General features: G+C 48.9%; 9 protein-coding genes across 9 annotated transcripts; 6 read left to right on the top strand and 3 right to left on the bottom strand.

Annotated features, from left to right (window-relative positions):
• Positions 1-132: 132 nt before the first annotated feature.
• N7489_000607 (uncharacterized protein) lies at positions 133-776 on the bottom strand (the record flags this gene model as incomplete). The annotated part of the gene is made up of 3 exons (XM_056706362.1): positions 133-285; positions 432-631; positions 683-776. The coding sequence occupies 3 exons, from the start codon at positions 774-776 to the stop codon at positions 133-135; spliced, it is 447 nt and encodes a 148-aa protein (XP_056570664.1).
• Positions 777-2,438: 1,662 nt separating this feature from the next.
• Positions 2,439-2,985, top strand: N7489_000606 (uncharacterized protein; the record flags this gene model as incomplete). Its single annotated transcript, XM_056706361.1, has 3 exons — positions 2,439-2,532; positions 2,595-2,771; positions 2,951-2,985. 3 exons carry the CDS (start codon positions 2,439-2,441, stop codon positions 2,983-2,985), a joined length of 306 nt encoding a protein of 101 aa, XP_056570663.1.
• A 1,365-nt stretch (positions 2,986-4,350) lies between these two features.
• Positions 4,351-5,445, top strand: N7489_000605 (uncharacterized protein; the record flags this gene model as incomplete). Its single annotated transcript, XM_056706360.1, has 4 exons — positions 4,351-4,837; positions 4,900-4,928; positions 4,987-5,169; positions 5,233-5,445. The coding sequence occupies 4 exons, from the start codon at positions 4,351-4,353 to the stop codon at positions 5,443-5,445; spliced, it is 912 nt and encodes a 303-aa protein (XP_056570662.1).
• A 552-nt stretch (positions 5,446-5,997) lies between these two features.
• N7489_000604 (DNA-directed RNA polymerase) lies at positions 5,998-10,201 on the top strand (the record flags this gene model as incomplete). The annotated part of the gene is made up of 2 exons (XM_056706359.1): positions 5,998-6,771; positions 6,827-10,201. The coding sequence occupies 2 exons, from the start codon at positions 5,998-6,000 to the stop codon at positions 10,199-10,201; spliced, it is 4,149 nt and encodes a 1,382-aa protein (XP_056570661.1).
• Positions 10,202-11,449: 1,248 nt separating this feature from the next.
• On the bottom strand, positions 11,450-13,019 carry N7489_000603 (uncharacterized protein; the record flags this gene model as incomplete). The annotated part of the gene is made up of 4 exons (XM_056706358.1): positions 11,450-11,885; positions 11,944-12,200; positions 12,250-12,476; positions 12,524-13,019. 4 exons carry the CDS (start codon positions 13,017-13,019, stop codon positions 11,450-11,452), a joined length of 1,416 nt encoding a protein of 471 aa, XP_056570660.1.
• Positions 13,020-14,146: 1,127 nt separating this feature from the next.
• On the top strand, positions 14,147-17,178 carry xlnR (putative C6 transcription factor; the record flags this gene model as incomplete). The annotated part of the gene is made up of 4 exons (XM_056706357.1): positions 14,147-14,621; positions 14,689-15,561; positions 15,644-16,980; positions 17,035-17,178. Coding segments are annotated over 4 exons (2,829 nt in total), but the record flags the coding sequence as incomplete, so codon positions are not given.
• A 572-nt stretch (positions 17,179-17,750) lies between these two features.
• Positions 17,751-19,008, top strand: N7489_000601 (DUF92 domain-containing protein; the record flags this gene model as incomplete). Its single annotated transcript, XM_056706356.1, has 4 exons — positions 17,751-17,936; positions 18,012-18,247; positions 18,324-18,684; positions 18,745-19,008. 4 exons carry the CDS (start codon positions 17,751-17,753, stop codon positions 19,006-19,008), a joined length of 1,047 nt encoding a protein of 348 aa, XP_056570658.1.
• A 479-nt stretch (positions 19,009-19,487) lies between these two features.
• N7489_000600 (uncharacterized protein) lies at positions 19,488-20,954 on the top strand (the record flags this gene model as incomplete). Its single annotated transcript, XM_056706355.1, has 3 exons — positions 19,488-19,800; positions 19,854-20,723; positions 20,785-20,954. The coding sequence occupies 3 exons, from the start codon at positions 19,488-19,490 to the stop codon at positions 20,952-20,954; spliced, it is 1,353 nt and encodes a 450-aa protein (XP_056570657.1).
• A 765-nt stretch (positions 20,955-21,719) lies between these two features.
• Positions 21,720-21,971, bottom strand: N7489_000599 (uncharacterized protein; the record flags this gene model as incomplete). Its single annotated transcript, XM_056706354.1, has 1 exon — positions 21,720-21,971. The coding sequence occupies one exon, from the start codon at positions 21,969-21,971 to the stop codon at positions 21,720-21,722; it is 252 nt and encodes an 83-aa protein (XP_056570656.1).
• Between the last annotated feature and the right edge of the window lie 163 nt (positions 21,972-22,134).

The following is a 22,134-nucleotide window of genomic DNA, read 5'->3' as shown; positions in this document are numbered from 1 at the left end:
CTATAATATAGAAGACTTTGATGTCGAGCCCCTTACTAGTAGATCAGTTTATGAGAAAGGGTGAACACAAAACATAATATAAGCCTAAGAAATCTTTCATATAAGAATATGGTATAATTATCAAGTTGGCCTTCAGATTGTTTGTGAACGATCAAGGCTCAAGCCATCCTTGTGGAAACCGTGTTCCACCCATGCACCAGCAACCCATATGCCCTGACAACCTGGGAGGCTCTGCATCTGGCGCTGAGCAGCAGGCCCCATACAGGCCCAGGTCCAGTCTGAGGTCTAGTTGCACTGTTGGTCAGCATCTCTATCAGGAGACCCCTGCAAGCACCTATCCATCCCCCAGTCTGGAAGCCCAAGATCACAGCACGGTTGCCTAGTAACCCTCTTGACAGAAGCAATCTAGTGCTATCACCAGCTACTCCCACAACTTGATTAACTTCAAAGAAGGATTTATCATCCTCATCAAAGCAATGGTAGTTATTGCCACCACCATCAGGAACTTCAAGTGAATTCTTGAAGTCATCGCATGTGGCACATGCGTATTGCCAACGCCAGCGGTTCAACCCATCTTCCTTCCAGAGGTCAATGAAGTTGGCATGAGAGCCATCGACAGCCCACTCCAGGGCTGAATGCAGTATTGTTAGTACCGCTAGATTCAAGGATGTCGAATACTCACCGCGAGTGGTGATTTTCATTCCCTCACTAGTAGGAACAGCAGCCACGGTGGCAGTCAGGGTAGCAGCAAGAATAGTAGCCAGATTGAACTTCATATTGGTCTTTGGGTGTTGCTTGCACTGTCCTGCTTTCTGCGAAAACGGAAGACTTGATTTGGCGATATAATAGTAGTTGTAGGGTTTTTGAAGGGGAAATAGTGTTTTGAAGACTTGCAAGGAACTGTTGATGAGCTTATGAAGCTTTGAATTTGGAGGCTTTTACCTTCCTTATATGTCCCAGACTCTCAAGTCTCAAAGGAATCAGCAGATTTCTGATCATAGTCTCCAACATCTTGGTCACATGAAGATCTTCAAACAGCCTGATTAGACATGGCAGACCACCGGGGCCCGACTGCCTTGAGGCTTTTCGCCCCCCTACAGCCCCATGTTCTCTAACTACGACTACTCACTCCGCCTAGCATGCGTAAGTGGGTTGGGCAGGGCAGAGCAAGGCACCCTTCCCACCTACCTAATACGGTAGGTATCATTCTCTTCGCTCTTGGCTACATGGAGATCTTCACACAGCCTTCTCGGACCCTTTTTATTTTTGGAAATACTCATAGCCCCAGCATTGAATATTAATAAACATGGTCTATCCTATCAAAGTAAGTGATAGACACTGCAACGCCGGGGATTTCTAGTTCCATTCAAGTTTGACCTCCCTGTCTGGACTTTCACAGAATGCTGATCACTGATGGTCGATGAGACAATTTTGCCATTGGACATTTAAACAGCAACGGCAGTCTGAGGTTTGAGTGACATAGCCTTGCAAGGGAGACAATATGGGGCCAAGATAAGGCAGGTTTCTTCAGTTGGGAAACAGCTGGTATGTGTTGATTATTGGCAGATCGCACCGTTATTCACTTTCTATTGACGTAGAAGCCAAGAATCACTCGGGCATACCAGGACAAGGCCCTACAATTCAATCATAGTTCCAATGAAAGTGCTCGGCCCTGACGCATTTCGGGAGCCGAGACTTATGTGAGGTTACTCCACACCATCCCGTGAGCTACTGAATGAAGATTGATGAGAATCGACATATCGGAATGGACTATGGATACTCCGTATAGGCGAGGATCCCCGATATATGTGGCCAGCATGGCAACACATTAGATAGTCAAACACTCGATATGTCGTATACTCTAGATTGCGTTTAATAGGTATAATCACCGTTGTTTTAAAGCGTCATATTATCTGCTATATAGCCCGGTGCAATTGGACCTTCAACTCCCTCTGTTTATTTCCCTGAGTAAGAGTAAGCGACCCCCGAACGGCTCCCTAACGCCGGTACCCGTTTCAAAGATCTCTCTTGACTAGTGGCTAACACGGTGCTGATCTTGGGGCATATTCCGAGAACGGAACTGCGGCGCTCTGGCATGTTTCCCACAACCCTTAAGGAATAAGCACTTACGCATGCTAGGCGGAGTGAGTAGTCACAGTTGGAGAATATGGGGCTGCGGGGGGCGAAAAGCCTCAAGGCAGTATCAAGATGCAGATCTTCATCTCTAGTCAGGAGGTACGAGGCTGTGTACATAACTCAGGTCTTAGCGGACTGGATCTCTGAGGACTTGAGAAGTATAAAAGAAAGGTCAAATTTTCTTAACTCGACACTCCATTAACTCATCCACAGTTCCCTCAAAGTCTCCAATTATCATATCACTCAAGAACTCTACCACCACGCTTTTGCAATCAAATCAAAATCTTTAAAAGATCACCAACATGAAGCTCAACCTGGCTACTATTCTTGCCACTACCATGGCCGTCACCGTGACTGCTGCTCCTGCTCTTGAGGCGTTGAAAATTACCACCCGGGGTAAGTCAAGATGGAATCTTTGGTGTCCTGAAGTCTAGTTATACTAATAAGACTGCATTTAGCCACCACGGTGGACCAGATTGATGGTGCTCATACCAACTTTATTGACGTCTGGAAAGAAGATGGGATGAACCGCTGGCGTTGGGAATATGCTGGTGCCTCATGCGATGACTTCAAGGATGCAGCCAAAACTACCGCTGCTGGCAGAATTAATAACCTGCAATGCATTGAAGAGGAGGGTAAAACATTTTTCGATAGTAATCAAAGTGTGGGAGTAGCTGGTGATCGTCACATTATTCGTGCTATGAAGGAGCTTACTGGGCAACCTTGCTGTGATATGGGGCTTCCAGACTGGGGACTGGATTCGTGCTTGGAAATGTTTAGGACCAGTGATGGCTGTGAATTTACCCAATCCTAGACCTGGAGCTGCACGAGGGAATTCTGGTGGACTGATGGTGCCTGGGAGCCGGATTGATTTGGTGACAGGGCGAGTGATGTTGATAATCCTAGTTTGCGTGTTCAGAATAAGAAATGACATACTGTTGATCTTTCTCTACAGTTGTCTCGATAGTTGTGAAAAACCACGACTAGATAGTTGTCACGGCCAGTAGCACAGAGCCATGACCGTATGACAAGGCTGCTATTGCCATGGATGAACGCCCTGCATTAGCGGTGTATTAAAGTCTTTCAGATATAGCTGCAGCTTCTAACAGCCAGGCCTACCAAGCAAGGATAACATCAAAGGTTCCAGAAATGGTTTAAATCTTCAAGAATTCCTAGACCTAATCACTTACAGCCCATGACTTCGATCACGCTAAGTATGGTAGCTCTTCGTTGGCAGGTTGTTCTTAGGGTGATATGCCTATCGGGGAAGGCATCGAAAGCGCTGTTTTGCGGAACAGCGAGAGGTCTGATCGATCTCATGATAAGTGATGAAGAGGATGATGATGATCCAGCAAGAAGAGCAGAAGCAGCAAGCTTACTTGCAGCTGCAATGTCACATAACACGCAAGCAAGCAAACTATCAAGCAAACTATCAAGCAAACTATCAAGCAAACTATCAAGCAAACTATCAAGCAAACTATCAAGCAAACTATCAAGCAAACTATCAAGCAAACGAGCGATCTCCAACAATGAGGTCAATATTCAGTGTCCGCTTTGAGAGAAGAATATTTCAGGGCGCTCTGAGCGTATCCTTTTCAATGCACAGCTAAGACATTACACGGGCTACGCGCCCCTGTGTTTGTTCTTGTTGGATTGGTTGGGCTATGTAGGGGAGAAGTGGCATTGACAAAGAAGTGCGGTTCCTATGGACAAACTAAACTATCACGAATTAGCGCAATTAATAAATCCAAGTCCCTCCACCCCTTCGCAGTTCTTGCGCTTCTCGTTTATTCTTCGGTACATTCAAAAATTTTGAATGGCCTGGTGAACACAGCGAAAAGTAGGGCGATGCCAAAGATAGAAAGCTGGCGCCAGGTTGGCATCTTAGACTTCGAACCTTTCCTATATTCCAATTGTACATATACACTCATATGAATGCACTTGTTCTTTTCTAGACTCCCTCTAGCTAAGCCTTTACTATAAAAAGAGTATTGAAAGGGTTATGTAGAAACGATGAGGTCCTAGGTAGGTATGAGCCAGGGGTCGGTGACTAAGTAATAGCGGTGAACAGATAGCTGTGTTTCTGCCACCTCCCCGCCGATGAATTTCGATAAAAAAAGTTATCAGTCCAAGTTGGTATTTGAGGGCAATTATTGCCAGTTCCTCTTTTTTATCGCTCATTGTTCATCAGAGATACCCACCTACCTTATCAACATGGCCTTTCCCGATGATGATCCTGTCGTCGCCTCCTACGACGTCCTCCTCACGGACTCGGATATTTCTCGCTATGTCTTCCAATACGTTGACCGAGAGCACGACCGTCCCTACAATGACCAAGAGAACCAACGACCGATTCAACTTCGGCTAAAACCGCGCACCGGTCTTATTGAAGTTGAAGTCCCCATCAGTACCCGAGAAAACTACGACGTTAACAAGGGGATGCGGTACGGGGATGCGGTACAGAAGAGCCGTTCCGCGCGCGACGGAGGCGCTTATGGTATGGCAGGCGGCTTCACTGCTGGCAGCGGGACTGCAGCTGCAGGGGGAAGAGTCAAGATGGAAGCGAATGGGGACGTGGAGATATTGGATAATAAGAGGGCTGTGGATTCCGCATCATTGATGCGAGTGCAGTCACTTGGGGGTCGTATAAAACCTTCTGAGGAAGGCGATCCCGTTTACATGTTGGCCACCTTCACAGATAGTACGTTGGTTCTACTCAATTGCTTTATTTTCTGGTGGCAGCATGGATTCTAACATTCTTAGGAAACTTGCATCTCTCCCCCGTCACATCGGTTGTCCAGTTCCACCCTCAACTTCACCACCTGGATGCTTTAGATGAGATGCCAAAAGGGGAAAGGTGGACGTGCTAAAAAGGATGACGAGGACCGTCCTGCCGAGAGCGAAGCACGTGCGATTGATATCAAAGTCAAGGCCGCTGAAGATGCTGAAGCGGCTGCAAACGCCGGCAATCTAGACCTTCTTAAGCAAATGCAAGATGAGAAATGGAAAACATACGGCTGGGTTGATGCTGAGGTATGTTCTCTCTTTGCTGCACCTTGTTGATTCTTGTTTCCCACTAACCCTTACCTATCTCAGGCTGAGGATTCTTGGTACACATATGAAAGCTTTATGATTCACAAGGATACCGAAAATCTCCCATCCCTAGAGTCAAACATCGAGTCTGAAGACTACCTCGATAAAATGAGCGCCCCGAGGATTGATCCTGCCCGCCCTGACATGACTGGTTGGGCTATGAAAGAAAATCGCCGGAGGCAAAGAGACGGCCAAACGGGTAATGGTGCCGAATAGCGAGGGGTTATACTGTATAATAGTCCGAACAATCACTTCCTAGCGATACCTTATTATCATCATCCCAGGCATTCCATTTAAAGACAAAACCACGTCAAACGTAGAAAGGAACATGCGAAGGTCTTTGCTCAGGTCTTGCCACTCATACTTACCCGCCGATCCCTGATAGGATAATGGATACGGGTCACGTGCCATGTTCGGTTTTTCTGCCATCTCCGTTTCATCGCGACAGGTCCGATAAATCTCCCTTTCACCCGCTGCCTTCGTGTTTTTTTCCTTCCCCCTTTCCCTCTTTTTTTGGGTTCGGTCGGGAGTTGCAGGATAGTCTGCCAACGCGATCGTTATCCGTCTTCTCTAGCGGAACAATCGCATTGGTCTTGCTCAACGTCCTTCATTGCGGTGTTCTGTTTTTCTGGCTATCATCGTTGAAAGCCTGCATCTATCTTATAATTTACCCTTAATATCTTTTTCTTTTGGTATCATTATACTCTCGTTCGCTGTCAACATCCAATCTTCGATCTCCAACCCCCAAAAGCGCCGATTTTATGCACCATGTTATCCCGCGTGGCTTGTCAAAAAAATGCTTTCCTTCACTTGCGGAGGGTTCAGGCCTCCCGATCATCGTTCCATCTGCCGACAATACGTTTTCAGTCATATTCGAGTAATCGGAACTCGCTTTTGAGTCTGTCATACAATTCGATTCACGATCGCCCACGCAACCTGTCTCCGCGATCCGAACGCCATCTTGCTACAGCCGCCGACCATTCTAGCATCGACGGGCATTCGTCCGAGAATTACGACCACTTCATGCACATGCCTTTTGAGAGCTTCGATGCATCATCCCTGATCATACTCGACTCGACGCCACAATCGCAATCAAAAGTTTTCCGCAGGAGGCATGGTGTCGGGGGTGATGAGGTAGAGATGAGGGCCAATCTAGAGCTCTCATTGAAGGTTGGTGAGTTCGAGCGAGCCTCTAAGTTGATTAGTCGGCTTGGCCATTATCACCCACCTGGCTCAGATGAGTATCTCCTTATTCATAACCGTTTCATGAAAAAGATGGTGGCGCATATGATCCTCAACCGGCAGCATGACATGATTCTGCCGTTGCAGAAATGGTTCGAAGTTGATATGCCTGCTGGTGGCGTGACACCGGATGCAAGCAGTTTCGCGATTATGATTCGAATGGCGCTGCGTATGCTTCATGGATCGAAGCGCGACAGAACTGTTCGTCGATACTGGGAACTTGCTCAAAATGCGGGCTTGGAGGAAGAGCTTGTCGGCATGGAGGTTCTTGAGGACTCTGATGTTGGTGAGCTGGCTAAGGTGAGCTTATGCTTCTAGTCTGTACCCAGGAGTCCTGCTAATGTCCCCAACCTAGATTTGCTCCTCCGACATGCTGGACTTGGTCTCGAAATATATGAGTCTCTCCGAAACTACTGAAGCGCCTTCCGCCGTTGTCGACGATATCCCCCAGGTGCAGCCTGCCCAGCAAAAGGGATTGGGACTGGAGTCTCTGAAACAGTCCCTGTCCCTCTTCTCCGGCAATACTGCTGTACATTTGCCCGAAGATTTCACGGGCACTGAAGAGGAAGGAAAGCAATTGATTTCAGAATTGAGGCAAAAACGACTTGAAGCCGATAGTCTCGATTCGGCCCTCTGGCGTTGGCGCGAAGATAATACCGAGAGACAGAAATCCGGGCTCAACGTCGGTTCCGACGAGAAAAAGCTCAATAAAATCATGAGCCAGTGGCACACGGACCTTGTGACAAGAATCAAGAGAGAGTTGGAGCTCGTTAAAGAGACACTTGCGGGCCGTATCATCAGCACTGAGCAAAAAGAGCGCTGTGAGTATGGTGTGTTTTTGCAAGCCCTCGACCCCGACCGGTTAGCTGCACTCACTCTCTTGTCTGTGATGTCCTGTTTCAGTCGCCAGGGGATGGACAAGGGCCTCAAACTTTCTGCGATCGCCTCAATAGTTGGAAAAGAGTTGCAAGATGAAATCATTGCCGACACCTATCTGAAGAAGAACAAATCTGTGGATCCCAGTCGTCTCAAGGCACTGAAGGAGACTCTCGCAAATCGCAAAGACAAGCAAGGCCGACTTCGATGGCGATCGCTCGTTGAGAAGATGAATGCAGAAGATGAATCTATAATCTGGGGCTCTCGCTCACAGGTCAAAGTTGGTGGTGTTTTGATGAGCATGTTAGTCGAAGTTGCCAAAGCTCCTGTTTGGACCGAGGATCCTGTCACCAAAAAAAGGACTCTCAATATGCAACCGGCCTTCGACCATTCTTATCAGATTCACTTCGGGAAACGATCTGGTCATATCCACATGCATAGTAAAATTGTGGACATTGTTGCCAAAGAGCCACCCGCTGAGGTGTTGGCCCGCCACCTCCCCATGGTTTGCAAACCTAAACCATGGACAGGGCCAAGATCTGGCGGGTATAAGATATACGAGTCCAGCCTAGTGCGCACTACTCCCGGCGAACTACTACAACCAGCCTACCTTAAAGCTGTCTTGAAAGATGATGGACTGAAAGAGATCCGAGCAGGCCTCGATGTTCTGGGTGGTACTGGGTGGAGGATCAATCAACAAGTTTTTGAAGTGATGCTCGAGGCTTGGAATGATGGGAAAGCCGTGGGAAAACTTGCCCCCTTGAATCCAGACCTGCAGGCGCCAGAAAAACCAAGTCCAGACGCCGACTATGCAATTCAGAGAGAGTGGAACCGAAAGGTCCGTGAAACTGAGAATCTTCGCTCTGGATTTCATTCTGTTCGATGCTTCCAAAATTTTCAGCTTGAGGTAGCGCGAGCCTTCCGAAAAGAGACCTTCTATCTGCCCCATAACATGGATTTCCGCGGGAGAGCTTACCCACTCCCTCCTTACCTGAATCAGATGGGAGCGGACAATTCAAGAGGGTTGCTCCTTTTCGATAAGGGCAAGGCACTTGGACCATCTGGCATGCGCTGGTTGAAAATTCAGATTGCAAACTTGTTTGGATTTGATAAAGCGAGCATGTCTGAACGGGAGCAATTCACAATGGACCATTTGGATGATGTTCTTGACTCTGCCAACACAGGACTCCGCGGACGACGATGGTGGCTGCAGGCTGAGGATCCATGGCAGCTTTTGGCAGCGTGTTGCGAACTCCGCAACGCTTTGCAGCTCTCTGAACCCACGGAATACGTTTCCCATCTTCCAATTCACCAAGATGGCTCTTGCAATGGACTTCAACACTATGCGGCTCTGGGTGGTGACCGTGTCGGCGCCCAGCAAGTCAATCTTGAACCCTCGGATCGCCCTTCGGACGTCTATACCGGTGTGTGCGAATTTGTCAAGGAGGAAATTGCACAGGACGCAGCCAATGGGAACGATTTGGCTAAGCTTCTCGATGGCAGAGTCAACAGAAAGATTGTGAAGCAGACGGTCATGACTAATGTCTACGGCGTGACCTTTTTGGGGGCGACGAGGCAGGTGAAAAGGCAGCTTATCGACTATCTCCCTGATCTCAGTGGTCCGGAGAGGAACAGCGCGTCTTTCTACATTTCAACAAAGATTTTTGGCGCTCTCGGATCCATGTTCAACGGAGCCCATGAGATCCAGTATTGGCTTGGCGACTGTGCCCAGCGTATTACACAGTCTGTGACACCGGAGCAAATTGAGGAGCTCACACAAGCAGCGTTAGTACCGAAGGATGAACGCGACGAGGATTATTCGACATCCATTGATCCAGAGAAATCCTTCAGGTCGACTGTGATTTGGACGACCCCACTGGGTCTTCCAGTGGTCCAGCCATATCGCACTCGCAAGTCGCGACGTGTTCAGACTAGTTTACAAGACATCAGTCTCGTTGACCCCAGCTCTGACGATGTTGTGTCAAAGCGCAAGCAGCTTCAGGCCTTCCCGCCAAACTTCATCCACTCTCTTGATGCCACACACATGATCATGTCCGCCAATGCATGCCAGGAAGCGGGACTGACCTTTTCCGCTGTCCATGATTCATTTTGGACTCATGCTGCCGATATCGACCAGATGAACCTCATTCTTCGAGAAGCCTTCGTTCGTATGCATTCTGATGATGTTGTCGGGCGCCTCGGCGCTGAATTCAAAGTGCGATATGGCAAGAATATGTTCCTAGCTAGAGTCTCCCGCTCCACCCGCTTGGGTCGGGCGATCTTCATGCACCGCTCCCACACTAGGATTTCCAAACTCCAAGAGTTGATCAACGAACACCGACGGCAGACCCTACTCAACTCGGAGGATCCGGAGGATCAGGCCGAGGGTCGTGCTATGGTGACACCATACAGTATCTTTGAAGAGATGGGAGGCACGGACCATGACCTGACTACCTACAAAAAAATGAGTACGAACCCAATCGGGCACATTCCAGAAGTTGTTCCGGATCCGCAACGGATTCCGGTAGGATGTTCAATTGATACCACCGATCCAGCCATTGAGAGCCTGGTCGGCGACCTCGAGATGTTTGAGGCGAAGCAGACCTCCCATCAACCCTCTCATGGCGAGACGTCCAAAGTAGAGGATGATGTCCATGGTGAACTCTCCAGCCAGGGTGATCAGATCGATCAGACGGAGCAGAATGAGCAGTCCCGGAGCTCTGCGCAGCCAAATAATCGGTCTGGGTCCCCCCAAACGACGTGGTTATGGATGCCTTTGAAGTTCCGCCCCGTTCCTAAGAAGGGCGATTGGGACCTGACCCGAATTCGTGAGAGTGAATACTTCTTCTCATGACGCTCTAACCTCTGGAAATTACCGCATTCCGCTGGCGTTTATGCATTCGCATTTTTGTTTATCTGTATCCGGAGTGCTGTGAAGGAGTGATACTTGGATTCATTTAGCTGACTTTTAATTTCCTGTATATTTTCTGCCCGATTTATTTTCTGGGCTTCATCTGCATCTGTACAATACGCATGGGGGAGAAAACAGTATATACTACCTGTATGAATATGATATCGAACTTGCATATATTCCCGTCACCGTCTCTACTTTTGACTTATCACAACTCTAAACCTGCATATGTATACATACTCTCTACTCCGTACCTACGTAGGGTATTATCTACTGACCAATCCCAACTTTAAGCCAAATACCCGGAGAACTCCCAATGCGAATTTAGGCAAAATGTAAAAGCCAAAATCGCAGCACCGGTCTAGCCGCTTTTGGAACGTCTGCAGCTATAGAACAAATGTACAGTGTACAATTGCCGACCTCCCAAGGCCATTGGTCAAGTTCCACACATCATTTAACATCCCATATACCCTGGACCCTGGACCCCGTAGACCCGGCACTTGCGAATGCTTGGAATACACTCAATAGTCTTATATACCTCGCCAAGTAGAAACTTGTTTTCAACTATCTCCTATCTCGAGTGCGCCGGATATCTTCACTATCCGGTGACTGGACACTGTGTCTTGGTGGATAGCCTTAGGATAAAGAAAGAGATATTGCCGGTGAATCCGTGACGAATCCAAGTAACCAAGTATATGGAATAGGGATGCGTCTGAAGCACGGATAAATGGAGTGTATTTAGCCTGAATTCAACCATCAGGGATCTCGAGTTGTATCCGTTTACTATTGTGCCGAGGTATGTCCGATGAGCTTTAAGCACTTGCAAAGTGATTACCTGAGGCTCGAGACGACCGCAAATAATATAAGTCTAGTTGCTTTGGTGTCATATAGCTAGTCAATATTTATACGAGATAGACTGTATTTGAGAAAACGACGAGTGAGAGCGCCTATTGAACATTTCTCGTGAAGCTATGAAGTCGACTAGGGGTATCAGACATACAGAACGTTTGAAAAGCGTAGCAACGTTTCTTTCAGCAACAGCAAATCCTCGTTAGACCCTCTCCGACCAGTAAACCCAAGCGTAGCAAATAAAGATGCTTCGAGCATAGCAGGAAGTTTTCCCGCGAATCAAACTTCATGGCAGCCATCGGCTCGCGATAACTCCGGAGTGTGATTGTCGATGATTGGCGTCTAACCACCCTCGTGACGAACCCGTACGCGCGAAGGGTAATGCCCGAATATGGAAAACATCTCTGGTTCGTCAGGACTCATGGTGTCCTCCTCACATGCTTGCATCAACTCAAAATCCACCATTGTTACAGCATTGGTTTCAGGGTCATACAAGACATTATGCATCCCGGAGTCGATAACAATGGTTGACGCTCGCCTGAGGACCTTGATAGCCTTGTAAATCTCTGAACGTATGTGCTCCTTGACGCTTCCAGAAAGTTGGTTCCATTGTTTGTCGAGCCGTTCCCCATCAACCTTTGTCATCACAATGATATAACCCTGGGGAAAGATTGAAGAGCAACAGATCTTGCCGATGCTTAGTAGCGAGGGGAAAAAATCGAAACCGGCTGGACGTTGCGCATGGATGTTCTCATACGTCCTCGCTTCGTCAACAAACCTACAGAACAAAAGGATTAGCGGTTGAGATACTATGCTACAAGGACACAGCAACAGACCGTTCGACTAGAGACGGTGACCAGCATCTCGCGATGGCCGGTTTTCCATCCCATGTGACTTCATAAGTCGCCTTGGCGGAGGATTGCTGGATAATCCTCTTGCAATTTATGAACGTTGTTGCAAGACCGTCATCGGCCCCGTAAAGGATTGACGACGAGCCAAGCATGTCCGATATCTCCTCCTTGGTGCCGATTTGGTTCACAAAAGGGGATGGACGGATGGACGCTTGGAGTGAAGGGCCCGTCGGAACGCGGAGCTAGGGTCTGATGTTAGGAGATTGCCGCTGTTATAACTGGAAAACTCACCTGAGCGATGTTGAAGTCAGGGGGTTCAATAAATTTCCAATCTTTGGAAGCCACTACACCTAGCGCCAAGAAGCATTGCCGGAGACTGGGGTTCGATGCGTCTCTTGCAATCGGTAACGACATGTCAAAGTGGTAAGGAGCCGTTCTGCGAATGAAGACCGTCCACTCGTATGTCGACAAAAATCCAAACTTAAGCTTACTCGACCGCATGTACTTGACGAGTTGGGCTGAGGAACCGTTAACAGGGTCGTAAATAAGGTTCAACTGGACTTACCAATGTGATGCTGGATGCCGATTAACCGTTGATAGCCTTCGCGAATGGAATAGTCCTCAAGTTCAACTGTCCAGAAAGACTTGAGTTCTCCGACAGCCGCTGGGCGAGGTGGTCCCGTTGTGTTGAACATGGTGATATCAGGCACTTGACTCGTGTCCGTTGGCCCTGCAGAGGACTGATAATCACCGAACTTCAAGTGGGAGAGGCAAGTAGTGGCAAGCACTTTCGAAACTGGGTCACAGACATTCTTAGAGAACCTTCCGGTTAAACCAAGTTCGCTTCCAACGACGTAGCTTTCTGACACATCATCCGTGTAAGGTATAGGATGGCTAAGATCTAAAGAATCGGATGCTTCGAGAACATCCTGTTTAAAGCTCTGCCATTCATGGAAAAGCCGTAACGAGATAACCTCAGATGAGTTGGAGACATAACGCATACCATTTATCTGGGTGAGGGGAGGGATGGGTCGCAGAATTACCTCCACCGCGGTCTCCATGACGGAAGCCCTAGAAAGTAAATCTGACATGGTCAGTGAAACGGCTGGTTCGTTGATAGGACGATGATAGTGGAGCAAGGGGAAAAGAGATGGGAGAAATATTATTGGTGGATGCGGAATGCACTAAGCGAATTGTGGAAAGAGCTGTGACGGCAGATGAGCTAACCGCTGTCTCTGATTTTAAGCTGGCCGGTGCCGCTATAGAACAAATGTACAGTGTACAATTGCCGACCTCCCAAGGCCATTGGTCAAGTTCACACATCATTTAACATCCCATATACCCTGGACCCTGGACCCCGTAGACCCGGCACTTGCGAATGGTCCCGTCTGCAGAAGTATTATATCCGGGGCCCCTGTATGTATGTTGTACACCGTACCTCTAAGGTGCTTTGTCCTCGCCAAGACCGGGGTATGTGACCGTGGCCAGATGAGGGGTTCAGGTCCGAAATCTTATGTAGTCTCCCCACATATTTACCTAGGTACGTATGCTGATTCGGATCCCTGGGAGTACGGAGCAGCGGTGTTTGTTGGAGTGGATGACTGGATGACCATGTTATAGAACGTTGATCGCGATGAAATGTGGGGAATGCGGATATAAGCGAAGGGAGAAAAGGGGGGTTTGCAGATTTAGTTCAGTTCTGAAACAGAAGGCGCCTTGAGGAGTAGAAACAGGTTAAACGTCTGGATACAAGTGTACAACATATTTAGTGTTTAATTGATTTAGGGAGAAGAGCGAGAATGCTACTCTCTCTCTCTCTCCATGTCCCCATATAAGTGACACCACACATTTCCATTTCACCGAACCACGTGCCGTTGCCCCCCGCCTTTACACAATTTCCCCAGATCTTCTATTCTGATCTTCTAATCTTCTAATCTTCCGATCTTCTGATCTTCTGATCTTCTGATCTTCATATTTCTGATCTTTATTTTGATATATTGCGATTCGGATTTGGATTCTAACCTGTGCGAAAACTAAGCTTTGGGCGGGCGCTGAGTGGACAAAAGAAAGCTCCGAAGTCGCCCCGTTCTCTCTGCATCCTTCTGCAATGCCGTTGTGACTCCTCGCTTACCCGATATCACTACATTCGACTCGATCTTTTTGATTCTGGTGGACTATAGAGACTAGATCGCTTGGTCTGTCCCTCTATGTCGCCATAGCCCTGTTTCCGCCTCCTTGGAGAAGCATGTCGATGACCTCCCTCTCCTCTTCCAATTCTTATTCTCCCTTTCCGTCTCAAGCCGGACGAATGACACAATCTCAAACCCCCGGGCTGGACACGCTTGCCGAGGGGTCACAGTATGCGCTCGAACAGCTCCAGTTAGCACGTGAAGCCGATGCTGCCGACATCCCGACCGACCCCGGTAACTCTCTCGACTCGAAGACATCGCAACATTCCCAACATATTCTCTATAAAGAACAAAAAGGGTCGAATTCAGGTCTCAAGGATCCGGAATTGCGCAATTCCCTTGCTGAGGCGCGCTCTGCTATTCGCAAAAACTCATCCGCAACCCCAGCCCGTCGGAGAATTAGCCGAGCCTGCGATCAATGTAACCAATTGCGTACCAAGTGCGATGGACATAATCCCTGTGCGCATTGTGTTGGTATGGTTTTTTTTTCTTCCCTAAGGACCCTTTCCATTTGCGCATTGGTTGAACTAACAGTTCCTAGAGTTCGGACTCAGCTGTGAGTACGCCCGCGAGCGCAAGAAGCGTGGGAAAGCATCGAAAAAGGATATAGCCGCCACTGGAATTACCGACAGTGATATGGGTGCCAGTGAAAACACAGCGCATGCCAAAAGACGACCCTCAAACGGACAATCTTTGCGCGAATCGAACGAACATTACGATCGCGCCTTTGACGCCGCGCGGACTCTAACCGAACGCGCACAATCCCGGTCGCATAATGCAGAGGTGGCCGGCTTATCAGCCATGCGGCAGAATCAGGCGCCTGTACAAGCGCCATCTCAGCAGCAGATGAGTTCCAGCATCGCGGGCATCTCATTCAATAATTACGCACCGCTCCAAGAACCCCACCGACCCTCGATGTCCGTGCCGGATATGCGCTCTATACAAATGATGCAAAACTCGAATGGAAATCCTCGATCGCCGGGTTCAATGCTTCATCCTCAAGGGTTCGGTTCAGGGTATAATGATGGCGCATACCCTTTGATGAATGCGCAAGACCCGAATCCGAGTTCCATGAACCACTTCCGTATTGGAAACCCGACGGAGAATCCATCGACTTCTTTTATGGGATTCTCTCCTCCAGCGCAGTCACCTAGCTGGTTACCACTCCCTTCCCCATCACCCGCAAACTTCCCTTCCTTCAGCATGCCCCCTTTCTCGAGCTCATTAAGATACCCGGTCTTGCAACCAGTTCTTTCGCACATTATATCCATAATCCCTCAATCTCTCGCCTGCGATCTCCTTGACGTCTATTTCACCAGCTCATCGTCCTCGCATCTTTCTCCGTCATCACCATATGTGGTTGGCTATGTCTTCCGCAAGCAATCTTTCCTACACCCCACGAAACCGCGAGTGTGTACCCCTGGGCTTCTCGCCAGCATGCTGTGGGTCGGAGCTCAAACGAGCGAGGCTGCGTTTTTGACATCACCCCCCCTCAGCTCGAGGCCGAGTCTGCCAGAAGCTTCTGGAGTTGACGATTGGCTTACTCCGGCCCCTTATCCATGGTCCCGCCACTGGAGAGGCATCTCCCAACTACCCCGCTAATATGGTAAATAACGGAGTGGCTCTTGGTGGCTTTGGGGTCTCCATGGATCAATTGGGTGCTCAGAGTAGTGCCACTGGGGCGGTGGATGACGTCGCTACGTATGTTCACTTAGCAACTGTCGTCTCCGCCAGCGAATATAAGGCCGCAAGTATGCGATGGTGGACAGCTGCCTGGTCTCTCGCACGAGAGCTGAAGCTAGGCCGCGAATTACCCCCTAATGCGACGACCCGTCAAGACGGCGAAATGGAGGGCGAAGGAGACATGGATGTGAATGGCAACAAGAGGCAGCCGTCCTCTTTACTGGGCCACGGCCCTGGCAACTCTGCGATCAATCTCACAGAGGAAGAACGTGAGGAGCGGCGGCGGATTTGGTGGCTACTATATGCGACAGATCGCCATCTGGCGCTTTGTTACAATCGACCCTTGACATTGTTGGATAAAGAGTGCGAGGGATTGTTACAGCCAATGAACGATGATATTTGGCAGGCGGGCGATTTTTCATCTGTCAACTACCGCCGTGCCGGCCCATCCTCTGAGTGCACTGGCCATAGCATGTTTGGGTATTTCTTACCCCTGATGTCTATCCTGGGTGAAATAGTGGACCTACAACATGCCCGCAATCACCCGCGCTTCGGCATCCATTTCCGCAACAGCGGTGAGTGGGAAAGTCAGGCCATGGAAATCCGTCGTCAGCTCGATGTCTACGCCCAGAGCCTGAAAGAATTCGAGGCTCGATATACCAGCTCCATCGCCCTCGGAACCGGCGATGCTGACACAGCCATGGAAGGTTCCAACATCAACCACGTCAGCCCGTCAGGTCGCTCTAGTAGCACGGTAGGGTCTCATGTGAGCGAGTCCATCGTGCACACGAGGATGGTGGTTGCCTATGGCACCCATATTATGCATGTACTCCACGTTCTGCTGGCTGGGAAGTGGGACCCGATCAACTTGCTCGACGATAACGATCTCTGGATCTCTTCTGAGTCGTTTATCACTGCCATGGGCCATGCAGTCAGCTCGGCTGAGGCGGCCTCGGACATTTTGGAATACGACCCTGATCTAAGCTTCATGCCCTTCTTCTTCGGCATATATCTTTTGCAAGGTAGCTTCTTGCTACTCTTAACTGCGGATAAACTGCAAGGAGATGCCAGTCCTAGTGTTGTTCGGGCCTGTGAAACAATCGTGCGAGCGCATGAGGCTTGCGTCGTGACTTTGAACACTGAATATCAGGTAAGATTTACCCATGACCAAGCCTCGCCATTTACAGAAGCTAATGTCCTGTAGCGAACATTCCGGAAAGTGATGCGCTCGGCGCTGGCTCAAGTCCGCGGCCGTGTACCGGAAGACTTCGGCGAGCAGCAGTCACGCAGGCGCGAGGTGCTAGGCCTTTACCGCTGGAGCGGCGACGGCAGCGGCCTCGCGCTTTAGCAAGACTGCCTAGTATATGCCGAGCTTCGTGAGGCTTCCACTCACCGTCTTGCTTTTGGACTTGTTACGTTTCCTTTGTTTTTGTTTTCGTTTCGATTTGCGCCCTGTATACTATACTTCCTGGATTTTGGACATACCCCGAGGAGCGAAAGGCGCACAATCTCTTGGTGTCTATATATTGACTCGGCACATACCATACGTATTTAAATGTTGATTTTGATATTTTTGCAATATCCTTCAGATGGAATGTATTCCTTCCCTTTTCTATACTCCTTCTCGAAAAATCTATATCCATATTAAGATGTCAGGAAGAGTCCATCCACCTCCAGCAGACCAATGTGTCAATGCCCCATAATATTAACCCATACAACCCTGTAACTTCTATTTTATACGTTCTTTTTTTTTTTTTTTTTTTTTTTGCTGTTCTTCAGTTGTATAAGAGTGGAATTCATGTCATGTGATGATGCTTATTTCGGACTCCACCCAAGCTCCGATCCTCTTCAGCTACACCTCTTCAACCCCACCACCATCTATCCCGACAAGACGGTGCCCGAGATCGCAAGACAAACAAAATGAAGCCCTATATAGGCATACCCCTCGTTGTTGGACTTGTCTATCGAGCTTGGTCGCGCAAATCCCTTACCCCGCTCGGCCTGGTTGTTGCGGGATGTTCAGCCTCCGCGCACGCCCTCCATCCATGGTCGGCACCAGTCGCACTCCTTGCGGTATTCTATTTTGGGGGTACTAAGGTTACAAAGGTATGGAGCTACCCATATGTGGAGCGAAGCTGCAAACCATCCAATCTTCAACCTACATCTATGTTATGGCCGCAGCTTACAAGATCGCAATCCCAGGTAAAACATGAGATCAAGTCACGTTTGACACTATCCGCAACCGGTGCGGAAGGCGGCGAAGGCTCCCGGAACCATATTCAAGTCCTGGCGAACTCCGTTGTCGCTACCGTATTATCGATCGCTCATGCGATTGCCCTGGCCAAAACAACAAACACCGAATCGTGTTTCTCGCTCGGTCAGAATGCGGCTGATGTCTTGATGGTTGGGATAGTAGCGTATGTCTCTCAAGTTCATATTCCATACCTTGACTGTCTGTTCTAGAACATATAACTAATAGGCTCCTCTTCGCAGGAACTACGCCGCTGTCGCTGCAGACACCTTCTCCTCCGAGCTCGGCATTCTCTCGAAATCCAAACCCCGCCTGATTACCTCGTTGAATCTCCGTGAAGTCCCTCCCGGTACAAATGGTGGTGTTACCGCGACGGGTCTTGGGGCTGGTCTTTTGGGATCGTTCATTGTTTCTGCGACGTCTGCTGCAGTTCTTCCGTTCTGCGCCAGTGCCGGATTGAAGGATCGGGCTCTGTGGACCATAGCTATGACTGTTTGGGGTGCATTGGGCAGTGTTCTGGACAGTGTTCTTGGTGGGCTTTTGCAGGCCAGTGTTGTCGATAAGAGAACTGGGAAGGTCGTAGAGGGGAGCGGTGGTAGGAAGGTGAGTTCACGACGACATGTCCTTGACCAGTGTGCACACAGTTCTAACCCAGTTTCCTAGGTTCTCATTCACCCTTCCACAGGAAAGCCGGTTGTTCCTGCTGATAGCACTGCTAGAACAACCGGTAGCATACATAACGCTGCAATCCATGGCACCCAGGTGACGAACGTCGTTGAGGAAAGTCGAGAGAGTCGTCGTCTTGAAACTGGTCATGACTGGTTAGACAACAATGGCGTCAACCTCCTCATGGCTGCGACTATGAGTATCGGGGCTATGGGTATTGCACAGTGGTTCTGGGAGTTGGATGTCTTCGAGTTGCTGTAGATTTTACAGATATTTTTGCAGACTTTGAACTAATCCAGGTCTCGAACATGCTTGATGTGGTTCTTTTCTATTTTCCGGGTTGCTTTAGATCACGATTATGATGAATATATGCCCTTATCTCTGGTCTTTTGAGGGTGTGCTTACAGAAGCGTCTATCTTTTTGTTTGTCGCAGCTTCCAACCCATCACCTTCCCACCTTTCTTCTTCGACAAATTCAGAGTTTGTTTTCCTTTCTTTTTTTTTCCTCTCACACTTCTCTCTTCCTCTTTCGGTGTTCCCTTCGCATCTCTACAACACCGGCCTAACCTTGGCTCAACCACGATTATTATTGTTTTCATCACGTGTCTCCGTCGGCCCTAGTTCGTGAGTCCCTTCTACGTGTCACACCTGCCGAGTGTCGCCTGGGCTCCATCTCGGACTCGGGAACTGACAAAAAGCAACCTTAGCATAATTTGGACGAACAGAGCACGCCAGTCAAGATGGCATATGAGGAAGAACTCGAGATGCACGTGCGAGTCGTGAAGCCAAGTGTCTCGTTCCTACCTGAGACTGAAACATCCAAGCCCGTAACATATGACCTCCATCATAGTGACTTGCTTCCTGTGTATGACTATGTCTCCCAGGAATATCTAATGAAAGGCGTCGCCGTTGCGAATTCATACTGCACGCGTCTTCTTCTTCGTTGCCCTGCTGATCCTGACAAATTTTCCGGTCTTGTCGTCGCGGAACCATCTCACCTATGGGGTGGAACAACCATCTGGCGTCTCATTAGTCGGTGGCTGATGCGTAATGGTGGGTTATCGTTTATTCTAGTTTGACCTATTGTCTAGGCTAACAGTCGAAAGGACATGCCTGGCTGGAGATTGATTCACAGGCTCCCGCGGCAATCGACCAGATCAAAAACGTTGATCCCGAACGCTACAAAGATATGCACTTTATCCCCTGTCGGACCTTGGAGGAGTTTTCTAGCAACATCCCCTCCTTTGCTAATGCAGAAGAGCTGTGGGAGAATTACCGGATCTTCAAGGAAAGATGGTGGTCTGCAACTCTGCAGTCTCCGGAAATACTTGTTGCTGCATCACATGCTTTGAGATCGGGACAGCTGGGTATCAAGGCTGACCGCGTTGTACTGGCTGGTCTTTCCCAGACCGCAGACTTGATAAGGAAATTCATCGTCGAATCTCGTCATTTCCGACTTCCTGACGGATACGCCCCGTTTCAGGGATTCATGCCATGCCAATGCGATGGCGGCGACCCACTTCCAGACTTGCGCGATGCAAAGATTATTGAGATTCTAGGTGAATTCGAGCTCGTTTACATCAAGGCCCTCTACGGCGGAAGTGAAGCGCCTCCCCATCGCCGTCCTGATAGCCCGTCATTCCGGCTCTACGAAGTTGCCGGTATGTCTCATCGCGAGACTCGATACCTCTCCATGGCAGATAACAAGCGTTTGTCGGTTGTTGACCTGGAAGGTGCCCAATGGACCACTTTCGCCAGTTCTTTCGTTTATCACGCTCTCTTCGATGCTATGAACAACTGGATTACAACCGGTGTTGCTCCTCCGCGAGGTACCACAATTGAGGTCGACAATTTCGGGGACATTGAGCGAGACGAGTATGGAAATGCGCTTGCTGGGGTCAGAACTGTTCATACAGACGTGCCTACTGCCAAAATCATTGATGTTACCCCTCAGCCACATCCGCATTGGCACACTGGTAAGTTTTTCATGTCCGCGAGAGTTTCTTTTAATTGTTTTAACCTGGTTATAATTCAAAGGCACCGAGGTCCCTTTCAAAGACGTCAATCTGTGGGCTCTCTACAAAACGGTGGAAAACTATCGACGTCAGGCGGGAGAAGCCATCGATCGACAGATTGAAGCGGGATTTTTATTGCCGGAAGACGCTGAGGTCCTGCGTCGCGACACCATTGAGCAAGTCTCCTTTTGAAATTGCCAGACTACGGTATGGCTTGTTTCTTGTTATCGATTTGGGTATTACCTGCATCTTGGGGGCCTGGAGTTCTTAGGAACAGACAGTTGTGGTGACATGCACTCCTTATGTACCTCGGGATGTCCCTTGGTTGTGTTGGATTAGATTGAGATCAACTCTGCTCTTCTGCGGTTTCAATGTCTTTAGTTAGGATTGCTCGACTCTCTACTTTCATGTCAATGTACTTCAGTTCTGCGATTTGCCAATAATGATCACATGAAAACATTCCTCGCCCATGCCTTAGCTGTATCATCTGTAAAAGCATAATCTACCTATACCTCGTAAAGGATAATGTCTGCCGGGCCTTTCCCGTCTGGCCGGCGCTTTCACAAGGGACGCTCAGGTTCGGGTCACCAAGTAGACGCCAGTGCGGGCATAAAAGTAGCATGGGAAATATTTGAAAAAATATACGAGCAGATTCACACGCCTAATACCTAAACTCCGATCTAGAAAACACCCTAAGTTCTGGGTAGTACAAGTTTCAGCAATATGAAATAGGGGCACTAATACATATGCAATGACTGCCGATGACTGCAGTGTACCAGCCCTTAGTCTGCATTAACAGACAAAAAACAATTGGCACCAAATCCTCTGCAAGGTTACAAAAATAGCCCATCCAACCCCCAGTGAAACAGTCTACAGCACCCCGCCATTAGCAAGGATGATCCCTAAATTCTCCACTGGAAGACATAAAGGCATACATACCCAAACAGAAAATATACACTAAGGCTGCGTAGGTCCAATCCCCTGCTCCATCGTCCCCGGTGTTTTGGCATATGCCGGGGTTGGTTGCTGGACCGGGGTGTACGGCACCCATTGCTGTATAGGAGGTGGCTGGAACGATCCCTCAAGCTCCTTTTCCTTCTTTTTGCGATCACGACGCATTTTAATGAGAAGGACAATAACAACAGTGATGACGACGAGGACAACAATTGGGATGAGGATCGCTTTGAGCAAGAGTTTCAAAAGACCCATGATGGGAAGGACTGGTGTATAGGAATAGACAGAGACTGGTATCACATAAAAGGTGACCACAATGAGAATTATGATGTAGGACGGTAGCTGGGGAGGATACACCTTGGATGGGCGAATTGAGGGAACTTTTATACCCCGATCTGCTCAACGCCCTGGCTTTGTG

Source organism: Penicillium chrysogenum (genome assembly GCF_028827035.1).
Source record: "Penicillium chrysogenum strain IBT 35668 chromosome Unknown utg000001l_segment0_segment0, whole genome shotgun sequence".
In the NCBI taxonomy this organism is placed as follows: domain Eukaryota; kingdom Fungi; phylum Ascomycota; class Eurotiomycetes; order Eurotiales; family Aspergillaceae; genus Penicillium; species Penicillium chrysogenum.
The sequence above is the reverse complement of the archived record's forward strand: the minus strand, read 5'-3'. Positions and strand labels throughout refer to the sequence as shown.